This window comes from Macaca fascicularis, chromosome 11 (genome assembly GCF_037993035.2).
Source record: "Macaca fascicularis isolate 582-1 chromosome 11, T2T-MFA8v1.1".
In the NCBI taxonomy this organism is placed as follows: Eukaryota; Metazoa; Chordata; class Mammalia; order Primates; family Cercopithecidae; genus Macaca; species Macaca fascicularis.
Window position 1 is genome coordinate 117,003,992 of NC_088385.1, and position 26,622 is coordinate 117,030,613.

The 26,622-nt window shown below is 39.9% G+C and overlaps 1 protein-coding gene across 39 annotated transcripts in view; it reads left to right on the forward strand.

The window, feature by feature from the left end:
* Positions 1-26,622, forward strand: part of IFT81 (intraflagellar transport 81) — an 89,896-nt gene that overhangs the window by 8,495 nt on the left and 54,779 nt on the right. For 9 of the 39 annotated variants that reach the window (XR_010579590.2, XM_065524793.2, XM_074007775.1 and 6 more), the window contains 7 exons: positions 1,829-1,894; positions 2,208-2,318; positions 3,656-3,740; positions 5,335-5,457; positions 7,677-7,730; positions 10,464-10,627; positions 14,354-14,449. Coding sequence is in view for 31 of the 39 variants with exons in the window: in XM_065524793.2 (XP_065380865.1) it covers positions 1,829-1,894; positions 2,208-2,318; positions 3,656-3,740; positions 5,335-5,457; positions 7,677-7,730; positions 10,464-10,627; positions 14,354-14,449 (699 nt within the window). In the remaining 8 variants the exon portion in view is untranslated. Of the gene's footprint in view, positions 1-1,828; positions 1,895-2,207; positions 2,319-3,655; positions 3,741-5,334; positions 5,458-7,676; positions 7,731-10,463; positions 10,628-12,889; positions 13,012-14,353; positions 14,450-21,232; positions 21,357-25,482; positions 25,605-26,622 lie in introns of those variants that run through there. The other 30 variants (XM_005572227.4, XM_074007782.1, XM_074007780.1 and 27 more) reach the window with 11 other exon arrangements.

Consider the following 26,622-nt stretch of genomic DNA (forward strand, 5'->3'; position numbering starts at 1 on the left):
TTTTTTTGTAGTGACGGGATTTTGCCATGTTGCCCAGGTTGGTCTTGACCTCTTGGGCTCAAGCTATCCTCCTACCTTGGCCTCTCAAAGTACCGGGATTATAGGCATGAGCCACTACTGCAACTAGCTTCTATTTCTTGTTTAATCATATTTTCTAAATTTTCTACGAAGCATATGTTCAGGAGTACTTTAGTAGGCCAGGTGTGGTAGCTCATGCCTGTAATCCAAACACTTTGGGTGGCTGAGGCTGGAGGATCATTTGAGCCCAAGAGTTTGAGACCAGCTTGGGCAAGATGGCAAGATTCTGTCTCAAGAAAAAAAAATTAGCAGGCATGGTGGTGCTCGCCTGTAGTCCCAGCTACTCAGGAAGCTGAGGCAGGAGGATCACTTGAGCCTAGGAGTTCAAGGCTGCAGTGAGCTGTGATCATACCACTGCACTCTAGGTGGGTGACAGAGTGAGTCTTTGTCTCAAAAATAAATAAATAAATAAATAAATAAATAATAATTCACTCATAATCTCATTCTCTAGAGACAACTATGGTTTGACATTTTGATAAATATATTTAAATCTTTTTCTTGGTATTCTGTAGATAAATGTTGTAATCTGCCTCTTTCAAGTAATGTCATATCATGACTTTTTCTCATGTCGTTAAACATTCTTCTGCATAATTTTTAATGACTTTCATTGTATTATGCAGTAATTTATTTAACAATCCTCATACATTTTGGTCATTTCGAAATTTTAGGTGTAACTCTATAAAGATTAATGAGAATCTTTATAGAGGATGTCTTTTCATGAATGTTTTATCTGGACAAATCATCAGATATAAAATTACTGGGCTAGAAGGGATGAACATTTATTTTAACACTTTTTTTTTTTTTGAGACAGAGTCTCACTCTGTCACCCAGGCTGGAGTGCAATGGCACAATCTTGGCTCACTGCAACCTCCACCCCCTGGGGTCGAGCGATTCTCCTGCCTCAGCCTTCTAAGTAGCTGGGATTACAGGCACTTGCCACCATGCCCGGCTAATTTTGTATTTTTAGTAGAGACAAAGTTTCAACATGTTGGCCAGGCTGTATTTTAAGACTTTTGATATTGTTCTTCAGTACAATGCTATCAGTAATGAGTAAGAGTGCCCATTATTCCAAATTCTATCAATATTGACTACCATGTATATTTACATGGTAAATGTACAGTAACTTTACTGTTACTGTGATAGTTAAGCTATTACTTTTTTAGATTTAGGAAGAGGTTTTTTTATTTGTTTGCTTTTATAACAAAATACTATGAAGCTGGTTAATAGGAAGGAAGTTTATTTTTGAAGTCTTTATTTTCAGAGAGGGAATTGGTTAACTGGAAAAACCAGGCACAAATTTATGTCATGAAAATACCATAGCCTTAAAAATGATTTTGATGGAAAATTGGCAGAATATATGGTTTGGTGTTTAACAGAACAGATGGGATGTCAGCAGCTGTTGTTCATGTATTTAGATGTGCACACTTTCCATTATAGAAGATTTTTCAAAAATCATGTGCCCATATTTGGAATCAGAACACAAATGTGCCGGTTGGCAGCTTTACCTTGCTGCATTATAACCGGTTTTTGTTGCATTTCTGGATGAACACCAAGCTGCCAAAAAAATTACCCTGCATAAAAAGCCCTGGGAGAAAAATAGAAATGACCTTCATCCAAAAGAGGATCTTGGTTGTTAATGCTCTGGTTATAAATGATGAAAATGTTAGATGCATAATCAAAATAAAACCTTATCTGTATCCTACAGACTGAGAATACTTTTTCTTATAATGTCTTCTTTGCCACTTTTTAGGATATCAGTGCAATGGAAGAAGAAAAGGATCAGCTCATTAAGAGAGTTGAACATCTGAAGAAAAGGGTAAGGCAGAATTAGCACTGTAAGACTTTGGCCCCAAGCCCCAAGGACTTGCAAAGATTTAGGAATGCAAATAAAGATTCAGCCAAGCATGAGTGTACATCTGAGGATGGACTCAAATAACATTGACGAAAAGGGAATCTCTCTAGGCAGTAGCCCAGCACTTTCAAGGACCTGGAGTCTAGAGCTTTACTGTCATCTCTAGGGAGTACTGTTTACCAAAAGGAAATGATAAGTGGATGTCTGAGTCACATGACATGCTAATTTGTTTCCTCAAACCTGACAGTAACGTGTACTACTTATTCCCTTACTGTAGGTGGAGACAGCTCAGAATTATCAATGGATGCTTAAAATAGCAAGGCAACTTCGAGTTGAAAAAGAGAGAGAAGAATATCTTGCACAACAGAAACAGGAACAAAAGAATCAGGTATCCACATAAAAGTTTATATTTTTGTATGAAAGAAATAGTTCCTTCTCATAATCCAAAGGTAAAGAAAAGAGTTTTAAAATTGTAGACTTTCACATTCCTTTTGCTAAGATAGTGGAATACTCTTTTAATTAAGATAAATATTTCGGGCCGGGTGCAGTGGCTAACGCCTGTAATCCCAGCACTTTGGGAGGCTGAGGCGGGCGGATTACAAGGTCAGGAGTTCAAGACCAACCTGGCCAACACAGTGAAACCCTGTCTGTACTAAAAATACAAAAATTAGCCAGGCATGGTGGCGCATGCCTATAGTCCCAGCTACTCAGGAGGCTGAGGCAGGAGAATAGCTTGAACCCAGGAGGTGGAGGTTGCAGTGAGCCGAGACCGCACCACTGCACTCCAGCTTAGGCAGCAGAGTGAGACTTTGTCTGAGAAAAGAAAAAAAAAGATAAATATTTTGTGGCAACAACAATACCACTTTTTGGGTTTTATATTCTGAATTGTATCTATACACTGTCTTTTGGCCTATGCTTACCTCATGTTGTTCCAACATTACAGAAGAGTCATTGTAATGTTAACAGTAAGATTAACTGCTAATAAAACTTCTAGAATCTCTAACGGATGCCTTTAGATTCCAGGGCTATGAGACCATTCTTTTTATTCCACTGATCACAGTACCCTCTGCAATTTAATACAATGGCAAATAAGTCATGAAAAGGCTCAAAATCACCTACACTCCATGTTTTTAAACTTTGGCTTAAAGAAAAAATAATTGGCTCAGAAATTATTACTTCTACATATTAAAAATCTATTTTAAAATCTGAGTAGAGTTATACATTAAAATATATTTCACATAAGCTTCATTTACTACTAAATCAGCAGTTTAAATGTTTGGCTCTGCTGGCACTTGACTTGGCATTGAAGTAGTTTCACTGCAGCAGTAAGCTGCATTGCCTAAGCAGTAAGCTGCATTACTTGGCGTCGGTTTGTGATTCTGAAACATCGCTGTGACAATGTTAACATTACTTAGCCTTAAGAAAACCATGTATAACAAGAAAAATCTGGTGTGTGTGTTTCTTTGATAAGTATTTTTCCTTAAACTGCAAATTCAATAAATAACTAAAGAAAAATTTCTGAAAACTTCCTTTAAAAATGTACATGAAAAGGTATTGAGAGAACCAGTTACATTTTGGGTTTAATATGGGAATTTTCTGAGTTTTTATTATTTGTTCCCTTTATATCATAAGAATTATATGGAACTTGTATTTTCCATTGCTTGCTTAAGTGAGAGGTAAGCTTCAGTAGACTAAGCAAGTAATCAATTTAATTGTATTTTAAAGCTATTTTATGCAGTGCAAAGATTGCAAAGAGTACAAAACCAGCTGAAAAGCATGCGCCAAGCTGCAGCAGATGCAAAACCTGAAAGTAAGTGGAAATTATTATATGGTATAGGTGATTAGAAAATACTAATTTAAATCAAGATCTTCCTAAAAAAATCAATTTGTGGGAATTAATTATCATCAAGTGATGTCTTAGCATTTTGGAACATCATTTCCTAGCTGGAGAAGGAGAGCCCTGATGAAGACATCCCTGGGTTTTCACCAGATGTTTTTAAAAATTCCCAACCAGATGGCCAGGTGCAGTGACTCATGCCTATAATCCCAGCACTTTGGGAGGCCAAGGTGGCAGGAGGTCAGGAGTTCGCCAGCCTGGCCAACATGGCGAAACCCCGTCTCTACTAAAAACACAAAAATTAGCCGAGCGTGGTGGCAGGTGCCTGTAATCCCAGATACTCGGGAGGCTGAGGCAGGAGAATCCCTTGAATCTGGGAGGCGGAGGTTGCAGTGAGCCAAGATCACACCACTGCAGCCCAGCCTAGGCGATAGAAGGAGACTCCATCTTAACAACAGCAACAAAAAATTCCTAACCAGTTTTTCACATCAGAGAGTAAAGATAATGAAAACAATTGTAGAGGGAGGCCGTCCAGTTTATGCTTGTATAAAGGACTTAGCATGGCTGGGCATGGTAGCTCACACCTATAATCCCAGCACTTTAGGAGGCTGAGGCAGGTAGATCACTTGAGGTCAGGAGTTCGAGACCAGCCTGGCCAACATGGTGAAACCCTGTTTCTACTAAAAGTACAAAAACATTAGGTGGGCATGATGACATGTGCCTGTAATCTCAGCTACTTGGGATGCTGCAGCAGGAGAATTGCTTGAACCTGAGAGGCGGAGGTTGCAGTGAGCCGAGATCACGCCATTGCACTCCAGCCTGGGCAACAGAGCGAGACTCTGACTCTAAATAAATAAATAAATAAATAAATAAAGGACTTAGCATGGCTGTTGTGAAAATGATGATTGGAAAAATTATGAATCATTGTGTTAAAGCCAGGGCTATAAAGAAAAATAATAGAATGCTGGATCCTTAAAACCGAGTGTTTTTCATATTTTGGTTTGTAGAATAACAGTGCTAATGATGTAGGTATCTCTGGCTGTGTTCTTACATTAGCTTAACACAGAGGATAAACTGTCCTAATAGCCCAGATTACACCACCAGATCCATCCTAGGCATTTTACAAAGCGTTTTTGTTTGTCAGAAGAAAGACCACACAAACTGAAAGAGCGACGGAAAGCTCTCATTTGTATTGGAGAACTATCCCAATGTAAATAGCTGATAGAGGGTTAATTCATCTTTCTGTAGTAATCTATGAAATTCTATAAGAGCAGGGAGCAGGAGGTTAAGGAGTTCCGACTTTGTTGACATCTTTCTGGGAAGTGGAAAAGTCTTAAGTGATCTATTCACAGCCTAGGAAAAGGGTAGATTAAACATATTTAATTGATCCAGGTATTTATTTTAACAAGCTTTAACTTTTCAGTAACAAAAAAAGCTTACAAAAGCTAATATTTACTTACATAACAAAAAGTACTTTTAGTATGACAGTGTAGTTTGTCTTTTTGCAGAGTAACAGCTATATTATAAAACATTCACTGAGGTTAATCTTTTTTTTTTTTTTTTTGAGATGGAGTTTTGCTCTTGTTGCCCAGGCTGGAATGCAGTGGTGTGATCTCAGCTCTCTGCAGCCTCCGCCTCATGGGTTCAAGTGATTCTTCTGCCTCAGCCTCTGGAGTAGTTGGTATTACAGGTATGCGCCACCACGCCCAGCTAATTTTTGTGTTTTTAGTAGAGACGGGGTTTCTCCATGTTGGCCAGGCTGGTCTTTAACTCCTGACCTCAGGTGATACGCCCGCCTCAGCCTCCCAAAGTGCTGGGATTACAGGCATGAGCCACTGCGCCCGGCCAAGGCTAATCATCGTTATACTCCACACATTTGTGAGATTTATTACATAAAAGAAGACACTCATTTGATTATAGTAGGATCAGTGAGATGTTTTCAAAGGGTTTTTAATAGAAAAGTTTGCTGACATCTTAGTGACCTTGTATTTAATTTCTCCAGGATTTTGAAAGATAATGCTTTTAAAACTTTTCATAGAAACATATGACTAGTTTTCAAGGTCTCAGTTAAATTTTTTAAGAGAGTAATTTAAAATTTGGTGGAAACTTGGGTTTTATGTTTTAAACAGCTTTATTGAGGTAAAGTCGACATATAACAAACCATACAAGGCCTGGTGCAGTGGTTCATACCTGTAATCCCAACATTTTAGGAGGCAAAGGTGAGCAGATCACTTGATCCCAGGAGATCAAGACCAGCCTGGGCAACATGGCAAAACAAAAAAATACAAAAATTAGCCAGGTGTGGTGGTGCACGCTTGTAGTCCCAGCTACTTTGGGAGGCTGAGGTGGGAGGATCACTTGAGCCGGGGAGGTGGAAGTTGCAGTGAACTGAGATTGTGCCACTGCACTCTAGCCTGGGCAACAGAGGGAGACTCTGTCTCAAAAAAAAAAAAAAAGAAAAAAGAAAAGAAAAAGCTGCACATATTTGGTGTGGTTCAGTGACTCAATGCCTATAATCCTACTCCTTTGGGAGGCCACGGTAAGAGGATCACTTGAGCCCAGGAGTTTGAGACCAGCCTGGGCAACATAGCAAGACCCCATCTCTACAAAAAATAAAAAATTATTTGGGAAGCCAAGGCGGGTGAATCCCAAGGTCAGGAGATCGAGACCATCCTGGCTAACATGGTGAAACCCCGTCTCTACTAAAAAAATATAAAAAATTAGCCAGGCATGGTGGCGGGCACCTGTAGTCCCAGCTACTTGGGAGACTGAGATAGGAGAACGGCATGAACCTGGGAGGCGGAACTTGCAGTGAGCCAAGATCGTGCCACTGCACTCCAGCCTGGGCGACAGAGCGAGACTCAGTCTCAAAAAAAAATAATAAAAATAATAAAAAATTAGCTGGGCATGGTGGTGCATGCCTATAGTCCTAGCTATCCAGGAGCCTGAGGCAGGAGGATCACTTGAGCCCAAGGGTTTGAGGTTAAAGTGAGCTATGATTGTGCCACTGCACTCCAGCCTAGGTGACAGAGTAAGACCTTGTCTCAGTAAATAAATAGCATATATTTAAAGTGTATTTTTAAAAAATTTTTAAAAATTTTACTTTAAGTTTTGGGTTACATGTGCTGAAAGTGCAGGTTTGCTACATAAGTATACATGTGCCATGGTGGTTTACTGCACCTATCAACCTGTCATCTAGGTTTTAAACTCTGCACACATTAAGTAGTTGTTCGAATGCTCTTCTTCCCCTTTCCTCCCATGCCCTAAAGTGTATTCTTGATTTCTTTTGACATATGTATACACTGGTGAAACCATCAGCTTTTGATCAAGATCACAAACCTATCTATCATCCCTAAACATTTCCATTGACTGTTTTTAATGTCTCACTCTTGCCCCCTTCTGCCTCTCTGTCCCTCCCCAGACAACCATGGATTTGCTTTCTGTCACTGTAAATCAGTTTATATTTTCTAGAATTAGAAACTTTTTTTTAAATACAGAAAATATTATTTGAGTATTTTAAATCTTGAAAAACATTTTAGTTTTTGATTCCATGCATCTCTAATTACATGGGGTATGTTTAAAAACCTGAGGATGGAAAAGCTGGTCATCTAACAGACAAAGAAGCCAGGATGTAGATTTAATCAAAAGCCACATAGGAATGACCGACTGATTACAGTGTGATTTATTTTATTTATTTATTTATTTATTTATCTATTTATTTATTTATTTATTTATTGAGACGGAGTTTCGCTCCTGTTGCCCAGGCTGGAGTGCAATGGCATGATCTCAGCTCACTGCAACCTCCGCCTCCCGGGTTCAAGCGATTGTCCTGCCTCAGCCTCCTGAGTAACTGGGATTACAGGCATATGCCACAATGCCCAACTAATTTTGTATTTTTTTTTTTTTTAGTAGAGACGGGGTTTCTCCATGTCGGTCAGGCTGCTCTCAAACTCCCGACCTCAGGTAATCCGCCCACCTTGGCCTCCCAAAGTGCTGGGATTACAGGTGTGAGCCACCATGCCTGGCCTATTTTTTATTTTTTGAGATGGAGTTTCACTCTCGTTGCCCAGGCTAGAGTGCAATGGCATGATCTCAGCTCACCGCAACCTCTGCCTCCCGGGTTCAAGCAATTCTCCTGCTTCAAGCGTGTTTACAGCCTCCAGAGTAGCTGGGATTACAGGCATGAGTCACCACGCCCGGCTAATTTTTTGTATATTTAGTAGAGATGGGGTTTTTCCATGTTGGTCAGGTTGGTCTCAAACTCACAACCTCAGGTGATTCGCCTACCTTGGCCTCCCAAAGTGCTGAGATTACAGGCATGAGGCACCGCGCCCAGCCTACAGTGTGATTTATTAAACACTTTCTCTTCTCTTCCTTTCTCTAATCCTGAAAGAAGGAGTAGTGAAGCAATGAATGGAAAACTTACAATTTGCAGTTAATAAAATTTTACATGTTAATATATGGTTAGCACAGTGGAACTAAAAATAGTTTTAAGGCTTTGGGCCGGATGTATTATGCAATCTGTGTCCACAGATTACTTAAACCAGAAACTCCATGTGTTAAAAATTCAAGCCAGGCCGGATGCAGTGGCTCACACATGTAATCCCAGCACTTTGGGAGGCCTAGGCAGGCGGATCACTCGAGGTCAGGAGTTGGAGACCAGCCTGGCCTTAACATGATGGAACCCTATCTCTACTAAAAATACAAAAAATTAGCTGCGCTGGTAGTGTGCGACTAATTCCAGCTACTCAGGAGGCTGAGGCAGGAGAATTGCTTGAACTCAGAAGGTGGACAGAGGATGCAGTGAACCCAGAATGCACCAGTGCACTCCAGCCTGAGTGACAGAGCGAGATTTCGTCTCAAGAAAACCAAAAAACATTCAAGTCAGAATTTGTAAATGTGTAAATGGAAAGATCTGAAATAAACTTTGTAAATCTCTCTAGGCTGGGAATTTAAAACAAGACTATTATTCACTGAAAATCTGTGTATGTAGTTGTCCATCTGCATAAATAAGAAAGCTAAAATCTTAAAAATATAAATTGCCCCTTAACTGTAAACTAATAATACTTTACAAAATAAAAAAAATACCAAAACATGGAAAGCTTAAAACATTTATGTGTAGATAGATACCTTGTTTCTTTTTTTTTTTTTTGAGACTGAGTCTCGCCCTGCCCTGTCGCCCAGGCTGGAGTGCAGTGGCCGGATCTCAGCTCACTGCAAGCTCCGCCTCCCGGGTTCACACCATTCTCCTGCCTCAGCCTGCCTAGTAGCTGGGACTACAGGCGCCTGCCACCTAGCCTGGCTAGTTTTTTGTATTTTTTAGTAGAGACGGGGTTTCACCGTGTTAGCCAGGATGGTCTCGATCTCCTGACCTCGTGAACTGCCCGTCTCGGCCTCCCAAAGTGCTGGGATTACAGGCTTGAGCCACTGCGCCCAGCCCTCTTTTCTTTTTTTGAGACAGTCTCCCTCTGTCGTCCAGGCTGGAGTGCGGTGACGGTGATGCCATCTCGGCTCACTGCATCCTCTTCCTCCCAGATTCAAGCAATTCTTGTTCCTCAGCCTCCCAAGTAGCTGGGACTACAGGCATGCGCCACCATGCCCGGCTAATTTTTGTATTTTTAGTAGAGACAGGATTTCGCCATGTTGCCCAGGCTGCTCTCAAACTCTTGACCTAGGTGATCCACCCACCTTGGCCTCCCAAAGTGCTAGAATTATAGGTGGGAGCCACTGCACCTGGCCTGTTTCTCTTTTTTGGATTTTAACTGTGGTGCTTTTAGTAATGTCTTCATTGGCTTGAAGCTGACAAATGATAATTAATTACCGTTTATGAACTGTTATAATAGAAATATAAATTGCGCTAGGTACAGTGGCTCACGCCTGTAATCCCAGCACTTTGAGAGGCTGAGGCGGGTAATTGCTCAAGCCCAGGAGTTAAGAGACCAGCCCTGGCAACATGGCAAAACCTCGTCACTACAAAAAAAATACAAAAATTACCTAGGCCTGGTGACTCACACCTGTGGTGCCAGCTACTTCCAGCTACTCAGGAGGCTAAGGTGGGAGGATCACTTGAGCCGTGAAGGTTTAGGTTGCAGTGAGCTGAGATAATAGTGCCACTGCACTCTAGCCTGGGTGACAGAGCAAGACCCTGTCTCAAAATAAATAAATAAATAAATATATATATATATATATATATATGTGTGTGTGTGTATATATATATATAAATATAAATACACACACACATATATATATACTGCATCAAAAGTATTCCGACAGAAAAAAAATACATGATCATCTGAATAAAAGAGCACCTGGGTTAGATTTTATTTGTTATCATTTGGTTCATGAGTCTCTTAAATACTTAGAAGGTAAAATATGACCCAACAATATATCTGACTCTGCACATGTTATTTTTGCGTATTGTGGGTTATAAAAGAATTAGGTTATAATTTGAAAAGGTCATAATAACACTTTTTCTATAACTATTTAAATATTCTTCCATGTAAATTGTGTTTCTTCATTTTCATTGTAATCAACAATAAAATATTTCAATGGCCAATCTTTTATTGTACTATGCTAGATATTATGCAAATTGTTTTCAACAGATAGGCCCTATCCAGGTCTTATATTTAAAATAGTATACAGAATATCACTGTACCTACTTTTTGGGCTGAATATTTATTTATTTTATTTTTAAAGGTTTAATGAAGAGGCTAGAGGAGGAGATAAAATTTAATTTATATATGGTAACTGAAAAATTTCCTAAAGAATTAGAAAATAAGAAAAAGGAATTACATTTTTTACAAAAAGTAGTTTCAGAGCCAGCAATGGGCCATTCTGATCTTCTTGAACTTGAATCTAAAGTAAGTGAGAATCATCTTTTTATAGCTCTCAATTTTATCTGATCCCCAGTCCTATAAAATTATGTGAACTGCTTTCTGTAGTATCCCACTATTGACTCTTAAATTAACCTATGCTAAGAGTTGACAACTCTCATAAGGGTTTGTCCTTTATGAGGAATTTTAGAATGTTATGCTGTTACTTAATCCACATGATGTTATGAAAACATAGTCAATTGATTAGCAAATGAAATAACTTAAATATGTAAATTAATGTGAATGAATTGACCAGTGGGTTCATGTCTTCATAATATAAGCATTTAGATGAGAAATTTAAAAATATTTTAATTATTAATTTTTATTTCCAAGCAAAGTATTATAGCAATTTTATATTTAAAGCTAATATTTTTATTAACCTGGTATACCTGCCTTGGAATTACTAAATGTTGTAATGCTTATTGAAAGCTAGTATCAGATTATGCCTTTTTCTATTTTTTTGAGACAGTACTTGCTCTGTTGCCCAGGCTAGAGTACAGTAGCACAATCTTGGCTTACTGCAACCTTCACCTCCTGGGTTCAAGTGATTCTCCAGCCTCAGCCTCCCAACTAGCTGGGATTATAGGCACGAATCACCAAGCCTGGCTAATTTTTTGTTTTGTTTTTGTTTTGTTTTTTGTTTTTTGTTTTTTTTTTGAGATGGAGTCTCGTTCTGTTGCCCAGGCTGGAGTGCAGTGGCATGATCTCGGCTCACTGCAACCTCCGCTTTCCGGGTTCAAGTGATTCTCCTGCCTCAGCCTCCTGAGTAGCTGGGATTACAGGCATGTGCCACCACGCCTAGCTAATGTTTGTATTTTTATTAGAGACAGGGTTTCACCATGTTGGTCAGGCTGGTCTTGAACTCCTGACCTTGTGATCCACCTATCTCGGCCTCCCAAAATGTTGGGATTACAGGCGGGCCTTGTTTTGTTTCTTGAGATGGAGTATTGCTCTGTTGCCTAGGCTGGAGTGCAATGGCGAGATCTCGGCTCCCTGCAACCTCCGCCTCCCGGGTTCAAGCCATTCTCCTGCCTTAGCCTCCCAAGTAGCCTCCAAAGTAGCTGGGACTACAGGTATGTGCCACCACGCCTGGCCAATTTTTTTTATTTTTAGTAGAGACAGGGTTTTGCCATTTGGCCAGGCTGGTCTCAAACTCCTGACCTCAGGTGATCTGCCCACCTCAGCCTCCCAAAGTGCTGGGATTACAGGTGTGAGCCAATGTACTTGGCCTGATTATACCATTTTTGTTCCCTAGAATTAAAACACTAGGTCAGGTTCAGTGCCTTTTTTTTTTTTTTTTTTTTTTTAACTTTTTAGACTGAACTTGCTCTGTTGCCCAGGCTGGAGTGCAGTGGCACAATCTTGGCTCACTGCAACCTCCACCTTCTGGGTTCAAACAATTCTTCTGCCTCAGCCTGTCAACTAGCTGGGATTACAGGTGCATGCCACCATGCCTGGCTAATTTTTTTTTTTTTTTTTGCGGGGGATGGAGTCTCACACTGTCACCTAGGCTGGAGTTCAGTGACATGATCACAGCTCACTGCAGCTTCCATCTCCCAGACTCAAGTGATCCTCCCACCTCAGCTTCCCAAGGAGCTGGGACTATAAGGTGCATGCCACCAGTTCTGGCAAAGTTTTTGAATTTTTTGTACAGACAGGGTCTGGCCATGTTGCCCAGCATGGTCTTGACCTCCCAGATTCAAGAGATCTGCCTGCCTCTGTCTGCCTCAGCCTCCCAAAGTGCAGGGATTACAGGTGTGAGCCATTGCACTCAGCCTAATTGAAAAGTTTTGACTTGCTAATTCTGTAGTGTGCTTAATATGTGGTTAATAGCCACTACAGTTAAAACTACAATTAAATATGTAATTCTGACTTTTTTTTTTTTTGAGACAGAATCTAGCTCTGTTGCCCAGGCTGGAGTGCAGTGGTGCGATCTCGGCTCACTGCAACCTCCACCTCCTGGATTCAAGTGAATTCTCCTGCCTCCCGGGTAGCTGGAATTACAGGCACCCACCACCATGCCCAGCTAATTTTTGTATTTTTAGTAGAGACGGGGGTTTCACTGTGTTGGCCAGGCTAGTCTCGAACTCCTGACCTTGTGATTAACCCACCTTGGCCTCCCAAAGTGCTGGGATTATAGGTGTGAGCCACCGCACCCGGGCCTGTTTTATGCTTTTAATTTACTTAGAAAAATTAAATGTCCAAGTCAGATCTGGCTAAAAATTTCTTTTGTTATGTTTTGTTTTTGAGATGGAGTTTCACTCTGTCGCCTGGGCAGGAGTCCAGTGATGCGATATCGGCTCACTGCAACCTCCACCTCCTGGGTTCAAGCGATTCTGCTGTCTCAGCCCCCGGAGTAGCCGGGACTACAGGTGCGTGCCACCATGCCCAGCTAATTTTTTGTATTTTTAGTAGAGACGGGATTTCACCATGTTGGCCAAGCTGGTCTCGACCTGACCTCAGATGATCCACCCGTCTCAACCTCCCAAAGTGCTTCAATTACAGGCATGAGCCACCACGCCCGGCCTAATCTGGCTAAAATTTAATGTCACAGAATTAGGGTTAGGGTTAGAGAGAACTCTAATCTTTCAAAGGATGGATACACTGAAAACTATGGTTTTTGTTTTGATTTGTTGAGGAACCATATGCTTCTGTCAGATTTATTCAGTTTTGTTACGTTTTGGAGATATTTAGATTAATGATTAGGATAAATGATAGCTATCGAAGATTCACAGATTATTAGCACAGGAAGGGCGTTATCCCTGTCAACTCTCAGCTGGGTTCATGAATCCTTGTAATAAATCCTTGGTGCATGTTTGTTCACATTTGCTTTATCACTTGCAGTGACTTGAAGTCACAACCTAGGTGAGGGGATAGCTTCAGATTTTTAGAAAGCATCTTTGTGGTAATGTATAAATATTTCTTTTTTTTTTTTTTTTTTTTTTTTTTTTTGAGACGGAGTCTCGCTCTGTCGCCCAGGCTGGAGTGCAGTGGCCGGATCTCAGCTCACTGCAAGCTCCGCCTCCCGGGTTCGGGCCATTCTCCTGTCTCAGCCTCCTGAGTAGCTGGGACTACAGGCGCCCGCCACCTCGCCTGGCTAGTTTTTTGTATTTTTTAGTAGAGACGGAGTTTCACCGTGTTAGCCAGGATGGTCTCGATCTCCTGACCTCGTGATCCGCCCGTCTCGGCCCCCCAAAGTGCTGGGATTACAGGCTTGAGCCACCGCGCCCGGCCATGTATAAATATTTCATGTAAAATACTTTAGAATAATTTAGACATGGGTGATTAAATCTGTATAAATAATCAAATTGTGTAACTATATATCATGAAATGTAAATTGTTTCTAAAAGTAATCATAACAAGCTCCCCATAACATTAATGGAACTGTTTTGCCCATCAGAGACTTAATGTTAAGAACTGTAAATTCAGGCTGGGTGCTATGGTTCACATCTGTAATGCCAGCACTTTGGGAGGCCAAGGTGGGAGGCTCACTTGAACCCAGGAATTCAAAATCAGTCTGGGCAACATAGCAAGACCCCATCTCTTAAAAAAAAAAATTAGTCTAGGTGAAACTGAGACCTTGTCTCTTTAAAAAAAAAAAAAAAAAAAAAAAGAACCATAAATTCAAGGCTAGTTTGGCCAGATGTCACTTAGTTTATGTACTTATAGGGAAAGATTTAACTTTTTTTTTTTTTTGCTCTCATGCTGTTTTAGATAAATGAAATAAACACAGAAATTAACCAGCTGATTGAAAAGAAAATGATGAGAAATGAGCCCATTGAAGGCAAACTCTCACTGTATAGGCAACAGGTAAGAACATTCTTTTGGCTCACATATATAGATCTGTAAGCATATTCGTGAACCACTGGCTGTGTTATCTATAGTCTTAAAGTGAGAAGGAAGTAGAGAATAAATGTTGTTCTGTCACTGCTAATCTCCAGAGTATATCAAAGAATTAGTGGAAAAGCCACAAAAGATGCTTATTCAAGTTTGAAATTTGATACTTCTAATAATGCTTAGTTTCCTCAGCATGTACAAACTGTGGTAATAGAGCTATTTGTGTTTGTATCTGTGACTGTGGAATTTATTTTTAAAATGAAAACTTACCTTAGGTGGTATAAGTAAAAACATTTATAATTTTTAATGAGTTAATAAAAGTATGCTTTTTCAGGTTTAAAGTTAGTTTGCCAGTGTAGAATAAATTAAATTTTAGTGCTAAAGCATTTATTATTTTATCCACAACTAAATTGTCACTTAGTTTTGAGGGTACTTACCTTGTTTTATATTTTTATAAAAGATTGAAATGAAGGCCATGGCTTATCTGAAAAGAACCCAGGCGGGAGGATTTTAGTGTGAAGAGCATTCTATAACCACAGAAAATACTAAGCTACATAACAAAGCATTATTTAAGGACATTAGAATTTTTTAAAACCTTTATAATGGAAAATTTCAATCAATTACAAAGGTAGAGGCAAATTGTTCAATAAACGCTCATGTTTCCCTGAGCTACAGGGTTCAGGGCCATTCTTGTTTCTTCTATACTACCAACCCCAACTGTATTATTTTGAAGCATATCTTAGAGTTCATCATATCATTACATCTATAAATATTTAAGAATATATATCTAGCCGGGCGCGGTGGCTCACACCTGTAATCCCAACACTTTGGGAGGTCGAGGCGGGTGGATCACGAGGTCAGGAGATCGAGACCATGGTGAAACCCTGTCTCTACTAAAAATACAAAAAATTAGCCGGGCGTGGTGGTGGGCGCCTGTAGTCCCAGCTACTCAGGATGCTGAGGCAGGAGAATGGCGTGAACCCGGGAGGCAGAGCTTGCAGTGAGCCAAGATCACACCACTGTACTCGGCCTGGGCGACAGAGCGAGACTGTCTCAAAAAAAAAAAAAAAAAAAAAAAAAAAACCATCAAGAATATGATTACTACTGAAAATTGGTTTTTAGTTCATTTTGTCCTTGAGGTATATATTCAGAGACGTTTCTAGCATCTATCCCTGTGCTTCCACCCTATTCTTTCCTTCCCACATAGGTTATTTTTTAAATTTCACACTTTATTATTCCATTAGAAATATTATATAGATGTATATACTCATATCTCACTTCTTAGGGAAAGAAGAACATATTAAACACTTTTCTTCTCCTTGCATTTTTTTTCTTCTTAACAATATATGCTGGTGACCATTCCATAGTAGAAAACCTTTTATTCCTTTTTAAAAATAACTTGATTGAGATATAATTCACATACCATACAATTTACCCATTTAAAGTGTACACTTCAGTGGTATTTTAGTGTATTTATAGAGTTTGTGCAACCATCACCACGATCAATTTTAGAACAATTTTATCACCCCTAAAATAAACCCCAAACCCATTAGCACCCACTTTCCATTTCTCCCCCAAACCCCCAATTTCAACTGATTTGAGACCAAATCAGTCTCTATAGATTTGCCTGTCATGCACATTTCATATAAATGGAATATTTTAATATGTTATTCCTTGTCATTGGCTTCTTTCACTTAGCATAACATTTTTAAAGTCCATCCATGTTGTAGTATGTATATCAGTACATCATTCCTTTTTATTGCTGAATAATACTCCATTGTATAGCTGCATCATATTTTGTTTGTCCATTCATTGGTTAGTGGGCATTTAGGTTATTTTCACTTTTTGGCTATTATGAGTAATGCTACTACGAACATTCTTATACAAGTTTTTGTGTGGATATATGGGATTTTAAAATTATTTTCTAAATTGACAAATACAAATTGTTTATGTTTATGGTATGCAACCTGATGTTTTGAAATCATAGAATAGCTAAATCGAACAAATATATGCATTACCTCACATACTAATTTTTTTGTGGTGAGAACATTTAACATCTATCCTCTTAACAATTTTCAAGTGTAAGGTACATTAACTATAATTACATTATACAAAGATCTCTTGAATTTATTCCCCCAACTGAAATTTTGTATCCTTTGACCAGTATCTTTCCAATCTGTATACCTCCCTAATCCCCTGAAAGCCACCATTTTACTCTTCTGCTTCCATGAGTTCAGCTTTTTAAGATTCCTCATATGAGTGAGATCATGTAGTATTTGTCTTTCTGTGCCTGGCTTATTTCATTTAACATAGTGTCCTTCAGGCTCATCCATGTTGTTGTAAATGACAGGATTTCCCTCTTTTTAAAGGCTGAATAGTATTCCATTTTGCATATACCACATTTTCTTTATGTATTCATTCACTGATGGATACATGGGTTGAGTCCATATGTTGGCCATTGAAATTAATGCTGCAATGACAATGTAAATGCAGATATCTCTTCAATATACTGATTTTTATTTCCCTTGGATATATACACACTAGTGGGATTGCTGGATTATATGCTAGTTCTATTTTTAACTTTTGAGGAACCTCCATACTGTTTTCTATAATGGCTATACTAATTTACATTCCCATCCACAGTGTACCAGAGTTCCCTTTTCTTCACATCCTCACCACCACTTGTTATCTTGTGTCATTTTGATAATAGCTATTCTAATAGTTATGAGGTGATAGCTCATTTTTAAATTTACATTTCCTTGATGATTAGGGATGCTGAGCATTTTTTCATATACCCATTGGCCATTTGTATGTCTTTAATAAATGTCTCTTTCAGTTATTTGCCCATTGTTTAATCAGGTTATCTATTTTTTTTGATATGAGTTGAGTTCCTTATATATTTTAGATATTAACCCCATTTTTGAATTGGGTTGTTTGGTTTTTTGTTGTTGGGTTTTACGAGTTCTCTGTATATTCTGGATTTTTTTTTCTCAGAGATAGGGTCTCACTCTGTTGCCCAGGCTGGAGTGTGCCATCATAGTTCACTGCAGCCTTGAACTCCTGGGCCCAAGTGATTCTCCCTCTTCAGCCTCCCAAGTAGCTGAGACTACAGGTACCTGCCACTGCACCTGGCTAATTTTCTATAGAGATGGGATCTTTCTACAGTGCCCAGTCTGGTCTTCAGTCCCTTCAAGAGATCCTCCCGCCTGGGCCTCCCAAAGTACTGGGATTATAAGTATCAGCCACTATGCCTGGCTTATTCGGGATGTTAATCCCTTATCAGATACATGATTTGCAAATATTTTCTCCCATTCTGTGTGTTGCCTTTTTACTCTGTTGACAGTGTCTTTTGATGCACAAAAGTTTTAAATTCTCATGAAGTCCAATTTGTCTAATTTTTTCTTTTGTTGCCTATGCTTTTGATGTCATATCCAAGAAATCATTGCTAAATCTGGTGTTGTGAAACATTTACCCTATGTTTCCTTCTAACAGTCTTATGCTGTTCCCTAACAGTAATGCTGGCCTCAGAGAATGAGTTAGGAAGTTATGCTACTCTTCAACTTATTGGAAAAGTTTGAGAAGGATTTGGTGTTTGTTATTTTTTACTTTTTTATTTTTGAGACAAAGTTTCGCTCTTGTTGCCCAGGCTGGAGTGCAATGGCGTGATCTTGGCTCACCACAACCTCCGCCTCCCAGATTCAAGCAATTCTACTGCCTCAGCCTCCTGAGTAGCTGGGATTACAGGCATGCACCACCACGCCAGCTAATTTTGTATTTTTAGTAGAGACAGAGTTTCTCCATGTCTCTACTAAAGGTCAGGGTGGTCTCGAACTCTCGACCTCAGGTGATCCACCCGCCTCGGCCTCCCAAAGTGCTGGGATTACAGGCGTGAGCCACCGCGCCCAGCCTGGTGTTCGTTAATTTAAGTGTTGGGTGGAATTCACCAGTGAGGCCATCAGGTCCAGGGCTTTTCTTTGTTGGGAGATTTTTTTTTTTTTTAGACAGAGTCTCGCTCTGTCACCTAGGCTGGAATGCAGTGGCGCAATTTCAGCTCACTGCAACCTCTGCCTTCTGGGATGAAGCAATTCTCTGCCTCAGCCTCCCAAGTAGCTGAGATTATAGGCGCCTGCCACCACCCTTAGCTAATTTTTCTGTTTTTTTTTTTTTTTTTTTTTTTGAGACGGAGTCTGGCTCTGTCGCCCAGGCTGGAGTGCAGTGGCCGGATCTCAGCTCACTGCAAGCTCCGCCCCCCGGGTTTACGCCATTCTCCTGCCTCAGCCTCCCGAGTAGCTGGGACTACAGGCGCCCGCCGCCTCGCCCGGCTAGTTTTTTTGTATTTTTTTAGTAGAGACGGGGTTTCACCGTGTTCGCCAGGATGGTCTCGATCTCCTGACCTTGTGATCCGCCCGTCTCGGCCTCCCAAAGTGCTGGGATTACAGGCTTGAGCCACCGCGCCCGGCCAATTTTTCTGTATTTTTAGTAGAGACAGGGTTTTACCATCTTGGCCAGGCTGGTCTTGAACTCCTGACCTTGTGATACACCCACCTTGGCCTCCCAAAGTGCTGGGATTACAGAGCTTGCAATGAGCTGAGATCATGCCATTGCACTCCAGTCCGGGCAACAGTGCGAGACTCCCATCTCAAAAAAAAAATGTATTTTTGGCCGGGTGCGGTGACTCACGCCTGTAATCCTAGCACTTTGGGAGGCTGAGGCAGGCAGATCACATGAGGCCAGGAGTTCGAGACCAGCCTGGCCAACATGGTGAAACCCTGTCTCTGTTAAAAATACAAAAATTAGCCAGGCGTGGTGATACATGTCTGTAATCCCAGCTACTTGGGAGGCTGAGATGGAAAAATCGACCCTGGGAGGCAGAGGTTGCAGTGAGCCAACATCATGCCTCTGTATTACAGCCTGGGTGGCAGAGGAAGACTCTGCCTCACAAAAAAAAAAAAAAAGAAAGAAAGAAAAAAGAAAACATGTATTTTTAATTTCCACAAGTTTGTTAATTTACCAGTTTTGTTTCTGTTAATGATTTCGAACTTCATCCCATTGTAGTCAAATAAGATACTCTGTATGATATCTATCTTTTGAAATCTACTGAAACTTTTTTTTTTTGGACACAGTCTCACTCTGTCACCCAGGCTGGAGTGCAGTGGCGAGATCTCAGCCTCTATATGTCTCAGTTTTCTATATGTCTGCTAGATCTAGTTGGTTTATTTTGTTGTTTAAGTCCTGTATTTTCTAACTTATATTCTGCTTGTTCTATCCATTATTGAGATTGAATGTTGAAGTCTGAAACTATTATTATACAATTGTCTTTTTCTGTGTTCAATTCTGTCAGTTTTAGCTTCATATATTTTGATGGTCTGTCATTAGATGTGAGAATGTTTATAATTGCTTATAATCTTGCTGTATTGAACCTTTTATTAATAATGTCCTTCTTTGTCTCTTGTACTCTTTTAAAATTTAAAGTTATTTCATCTGATATTAATATAGTCACCCTGTTGTCTTTTGTTTATTATTTGAATGGAATATCTTTTTCCATCCTTTCACTTTCAATTTAGTTATGTCTTTGGATCTAAAATGAGTCTCCTGTAGACAGCATTACTTGGATCATGTGGTTTCTTGGGGGTTTTTTTTTGAGACGGAGTTTCGCTCTTGTTGCCCAGGCTGGAGTGCAATGGCATGATCTCAGCTCATTGCAACCTCTGCCTCCCTGGTTCAAACGATTCTCCTGCATCAGCCTCCTGAGTAGCTGGCGCTTGCCACCACGCCCAGCTAATTTTTTGTATTTTCAGTAGAGACGGGGCTTCACCATGTTGACCAGGCTGGTCTTGAACTCCTGACCTCAGGTGATCTGCCCGCTTCGGCCTCCCAAAGTTCTGGGATTACAGGCGTGAGCCACCGCGCCCGGCATGGATCACATGTTTTTTATCCATTCTGCCAATCACTGTCCTTTCATTGGATAGTCAATCTATTTATATTTAAAGTGATTACTGATAAACAGCAACTTCTGTCATTTTGCTATTTGCTTTCTATATGCATTATAGCTTTTTTGTCCCTCATTTCCTGCTTTACTGTCTTTTGTGTTTAGTTGATTTTTTATAGTGAAATGTTTAAATTCCTTTCTCATTTCCTTTGTGTATATTCTATAGCTATTTTCTTTGTGGTTACCATGGGGATTACATCCTAAAGTTCTATCACTGTGATTTGAATTTATACAAGTTGAACTTCAATAACATATAAAAACTCTGCTCCATTACAGCTACATCCCCACCCCTTTGAGTTGTTCATGTCACAAAATGACATCTTTACACATTGTGTGCCCAAAAACATAAACTAATAACTCTTTTAAATGTGTTAATCTCTTAAATTATATACAAAACAAAATGTGGAGTTATAAACCAAAATTACAGTAATACTAGCCATTCAGCTATTAATAATTGTGTTGTTTTAAATGTATAGTCTCTTAAATTATGTAGAGAACAAAAAGTGGATTTACAGACCATTGTTACACTAATACTAGCTTTCATAATTGCTCATGTATTTGCCTTTATTGAGATCTTTCTTTCTTATACAGCTTTGTGTTACTTCCTAGTATCTTTTCACTTCACCTTACAGGACTTATTTGAGCATTTCTTCCAAGGCAAGTGTAGTTTTAACAAAGTCTCTTAGCTTTTGCTTATCTGGGAATGTAGCTTTTGTTTATCTGGGAATGTTTTAATTTATTCCTTACTTTTTTTTTTTTTTTTTTAGAGATGAAGTCTCACTTCATTGCCCAGGATGGAATGCAGTTGCATGATCTCCACTCACTGCAATCTCCACCTCCTGGGTTCAAGCAGCTCTTCTGCCTCAGCCTCCTGAGTAACTGGGACTACAGGTGTGCATCACCACGCCCAGCTAATTTTTGTATTTTTAGTAGAGATGGGGTTTTGCCACATTGACCAGGCTGGTCTAGAACTCCTGACTTCAAGTGATCTACCTACCCCAGCCTCCCAAAGTACTGAGATTATAGGCATGAGCTACCACACCCAGCCTCTCCCTTACTTTTGAAGGACAATTTTGCCAGATATATGATTGTTGGTTGACAGTTCTTTCTCTTAGCATCTTGATATATTATCCCACTGCTTTCTGGCCTCCAAAGTTTCTGATTAGAAATACGCTGATCATCTTAATGAGGATCTCTTGTATGTGACTAGTCAGTCTCTTGATGCCTTCAGAATGTTCTTTGCCTTTGGCTTTTGACAGTTTGATTTTGTTGTTGTTGTTGTTGTTTCAGGAGTAGAAGTTTATTTTAAAAGGCCTTAGAGGCCAGGCGTGGTGGCTCACGCCTGTAATCCCAGCACTTTGGGAGGCTGAGGCAGGCAGATCATGTGGTCAGGAGTTTGAGACCAGCCTGGCCAATATGGTGAAACTCCATCTCTACCAAAAAAACACAAAAATTAGCCTGGGGTGGTGGCGTGCGCCTATAGTTCTCGCTACTTGGGAGGCTGAGGCAGGAGAATTGCTTGAACCTGGGAGGCGGAGGTTGCAGTGAGCCAAGATCACGCCACTGCACTTCAGCTTGGGCAACAGAATGAGACCCTGTCTCGAAAAATAAATAAATAAATAAATAAATAAATAATCATCATAATAAAAGGCCTTAGAACAGAAAAGAAAGGAAGTGCACTTGGAAGAGACCCAAGCAGGCACATGAAGTTTAAAGAAAGAAGGTCAAGCACCAACAGTTTGATTTTAATGTATCTCAGTGTGTGTTCTTTCAGTTCATCTTTCTTGGAGTTTATTCTGCTTCTTAGATGTTTATATTTATATTTAATCAAATTGATGAAGTTTTCATACATTATTTCTTCATATATTCTGTCTGTCCCTTTCTCTTTGTCTTTTCTTTCTGGGACTCCCACAGTGCATATACTGGCCTACTTAATGGTATCCCACATGTCCCTTAGGCTCTGTTCACTTTTCTTCAATATTTTTCTCTTTCTATTTCTCAGACTTGATAATTTCCATTGACCTGTCTTCAAGTTCATGGATTCTTTTGTCTGCCTTCCCAAATCTGCCTTTGAATCCCTCTAGTGAATTTTTAATTTCAATATTGTACTTTTTAGCTCCAGGATTTCTTTTTCCTTTCTCTTTAGGTTTTCTCTGTATTTGGCATTTCCATTTTGTTAATACATTGTTTTCTTGATGTTCTCCACATCTTCGTGAGTTCTTTAAGCATCTTTAAGACAGTAGTTTTAAAGTCCTTATCTAGTTGATATGCCATCAGGTCTCTTTCAGAGAACTTCTATTGATTCATTTTTTTCCTCTGTTTTTATTTTTATTTTATTTTATTTTATTTTTTTGAGACAGAGTCTCACTCCATTGTCCAGGTGGAGTGCAGTGGCACAATCTCAGCTCACTGCAACCTCCACCTCCTGGGTTCATGCAATTCTCCTGCCTCAGCCTCCTGAGTAGCTGGGATTACAGGCTAATACAAAAATTAGCCATCACACCTGGCTAATTTTTGTATTTTTAGTAGAGACAGGTTTCACTATGTTGGCTAGACTGATCTTGGAACTCCTCACCTCAAGTAATCCAACTGCTTTGGCCTCCCAAAGTGGTAGGATTACAGGCATGAGCCACCGTGCCTGGTCTATTTTCAAATTTTTTTAACAATTTTATTCTAAAAAATAGAAACAGGGTGTCATTATGCTGCTCAAACTGGTTTCAAACTCCTGGCCTCAAGGGATCCTTCTGCCTTAGCCTCCCAAAGTGTTGGGATTATAGGTGTAAGCCACTGTGCCTGGCCTCATATTTTTCCTTTAGATGTATCATATTTTATTGTTTCTTTTTATGCTTTGTGATTTTTTTTGGTTGAAAAGTGGACATTGGAATCTCATAATGTAGTAACTCTGGAAATTAGGTTCTCTCTTTTCCCAGGGGTTTACTGTTTTTTTGTTATTGTTTTTGTTTTTTTGATTGGTGTAGACTGGGCCAAAGAATAGGCTAAAGTGTAAAGTTAAGATAGGGTGGGCACAGTGGCTTATGCCTACAATGTCAGCACTTTGGGAGGCCAAGATGAGTGGTTGAGCTCAAGAGTTTGAGACTAACCTGGGCAACATGGCAAGACCCTGTCTCTACTAAAAATGCAGAAATATAGCTTGGTGTGGTGGTGTGTACCTGTGGTCTCAGCTACTCACCAGGCTGAGGTGGGCAGATTGCTTGAGCCTGGTAGGCGGAGGTTGCAGTGAACCAAGATTGGGCCACTGCACTCCAGCCTGAGTGACAGAGCCAGACCCTGTCTCAAAAAAAAAAAAAAAAAAATTAAAAAAAAAATTATCTCAGGTCTTTTCTGAGCCATTGCATTTCCCTGGACATGTGTGGTCACTTTCTAAATTTTCCCATATATGCAGTTGCTTTTTAATGTCTTAGTCTTAAATGTCTGGTTTCCAAAAAGGGAGAATGGGAAAAATTAAAGGGACAGAAAAAAGGATCCGGACCTATAAATCCTCTAGAAGTCACTTCAGTCAGAGGGGGAGGGACTTGTAATAATGGTGGAAGATGCAACAACAATGGCCTCCCTCTCTTTGTCTGCACCTCTGTGATCAGAAGTAGCACTCAGGTCACAGATCCCCAGTATTGGAAGACTAGGTCCTTTCTGTTCACTCTTGCTCCAGCAAGCTGTGTGCACGCTGCACCAGGAACATGTGTTTGGGGCTAGGGGTGGGAGATGAAACCTGCTACTGTGCTAAGGGCTGAAATTGATTGAAATTAGCCTCACTTTGCTGTCCAAGGTTTCCACTGGATGTTGCAAGCACTCAGTATTCCAACAATTACACTGGTAGAATCCGTGTGTTGTAATTATTTTGGAATACCAGAGCAATTGTTCACTAGGTGAGGAGACAGATTTCAGGTGCTTCCTGCTCCACCACCCTCTCAGAATCTCACCTCCTCAAACAGTTTCGAAACTAAAAGTAAAATTTATGCCTACATATTATATTAGTCAGGGTTATCCTAATCAACCATATATCCTATTGGTTAGTCAGAACTAATAGGATATAGGTATATATAAAAGAGAGTTTATTACGGAGAATTGGCTCACACAATTACAAGGCAAAGTCATGATAGACCATCTGCAAGCTGGAGAAAGAGAAAATCCAGTAGTGGCTCAGTCCAAAGCCAAAAGCCTCAAGACCAGGGAAGACGACAGTGTAGCCTTCAGCGTGCAGCCGAAAGGCCAAGAGCCCAAGGAAGCTGTTGGTGTAAGTCTCAAAAGCTGAAAAACCTGGAGTCTGATATTCAAGGACAGTAGGACAGGAAGCATCCAACATGGGAAGAACAAAGAGAGCCAGTAGACTCAGCAAGCAAAGCTATCCCACCTTCCTCTCCCTGCCTTGTTCTAGCAGCACTGGCAGCTGATTGGACAGTGCCCACCACATTGAGAGTGGGTCTTTGTCTCCCAGTCCACTGACTCAAATGTCAGTCTCCTCTGGCAACACCCTCATAGACACACCCAGAAAAAATGCTTTACCAGCCACCTAAACATCCGTCAATCCTGTCAAGTTGACACCTAATATTAACCATCACATGTATTTACTTTCATTTTTGCTTTTATAAATGAGGGCTTTTCTTTCCTTATGTCTTCCGACTGATTTTGTCTATGAAAGCTATTGATTTGGTTTCTGTAGTTTTTCTATTGATTCTTTTGGACACATAATTATATATAACATGCAAATTCCAATTTTTCCTGTCAAATTTTTATGCTTCTAACTGCTGTCTCATGTCTATTAGCTAATACTTTCAACGCAGTAATTAAACTGTGTAAAGGTAGTGGGCATTTTTTTCTTGTTCCTGAGTTTAGTGGGAAATACCCTCATATTTTTCTATTAAATAAGATCCTGGTTTGGGAATGAAGTTTATATTTATTTTATGTTACTTATTTTATTATTGAAGTATACCATCAATTCTTACACAGTTTGGTATTCTATCATTCCTTCTTCACCACTTTTTTTTTTTTCTCTTTTGAGATGGAGTCTCACTCTGTCACCCAGGCTGGAGTGCAGTGGTACAATCTTGGCTCACTGCAGCCTCCGCCTCCCACGTTCAAGGAATTCTCCTGCCTCAGCCTCTCAAGTATTTGGGACTACAGGTACACGTCACCATGCCTGGCTAATTTTTGTATTTTTAGTAGAAACAGGGTTTCACCGTGTTGGCCAGGCTAGTCTTGAACTCCTGACCTCAGGTAATCCGCCCGCCTTGGCCTCCAAAGTGCTGGGATTACAGGCATGAGCCACCATGCCTGACCCACTTTTTTTTTTTTTTTTTTTTTTGCTTTGAGACAGGGTCTCTGTCACTCAGGCTGGAGTGCAGTACATGATCATGGCTCACTGCAGCCTCAACCTTTTAAACTCAAATGATCCTCCCATCTCAGCCTGCCAAGTAGCTGGGACCACAGGTGTGCATCACCACACCCAGCTATTTTTCTTTTATTATTTATTTTTTTTTTAGAGGCAGGGTCTCACTATGTTGCCTAGGCTGGTCTTAAACTCCTGGGCTCAAGTGATCCTCCCACCTTGACCACCCAAAGTGCTGGGATTACAGACGTGAGCTATTGCACCCAGCCTCCTTCATTGTTTAAGCTAGAATAGTTCTATGGAGTGAAACATTCCTTCATCATCACCTGTCTTTTCATTTTTTTTAAAAAAAGGACAATAGAATTTTTAAAGGATTTGTGCTAGAGATTTCGCTCCCCTGTCATATTTTCTTGAAAAATTATTTGTATCCTTTCTCTTAAGACAGATTGGCTAATGTTTTTCTTAAACTAGTACACCTATGGTTCATTTAAGGAAATCTCCCAACAGTTACTAGCTAATATAAAATGCCGCTAAGAGTAGCTATTTGCATTTTGTAAACATTTGTCTAATTCTGGTGAGTCAGATGTTTGAGTTTGAACCTGCATTTTATTTATTAGAATGGCCCAAATATAATAGATGTTTTAATATTTCATTTTAAAAATATGGATATTGAATTTAGTAAGATGACCCGTGTTGTAGTTTTGAGAAAGAAGCATTTTTTTTCTTCCAATAAAGGGAAACCCACCATGTAAAAATACAGTAGACTTGGTGTTACCGTCTATTGACTTGAACTAGGATGTATTTTCATTAGCA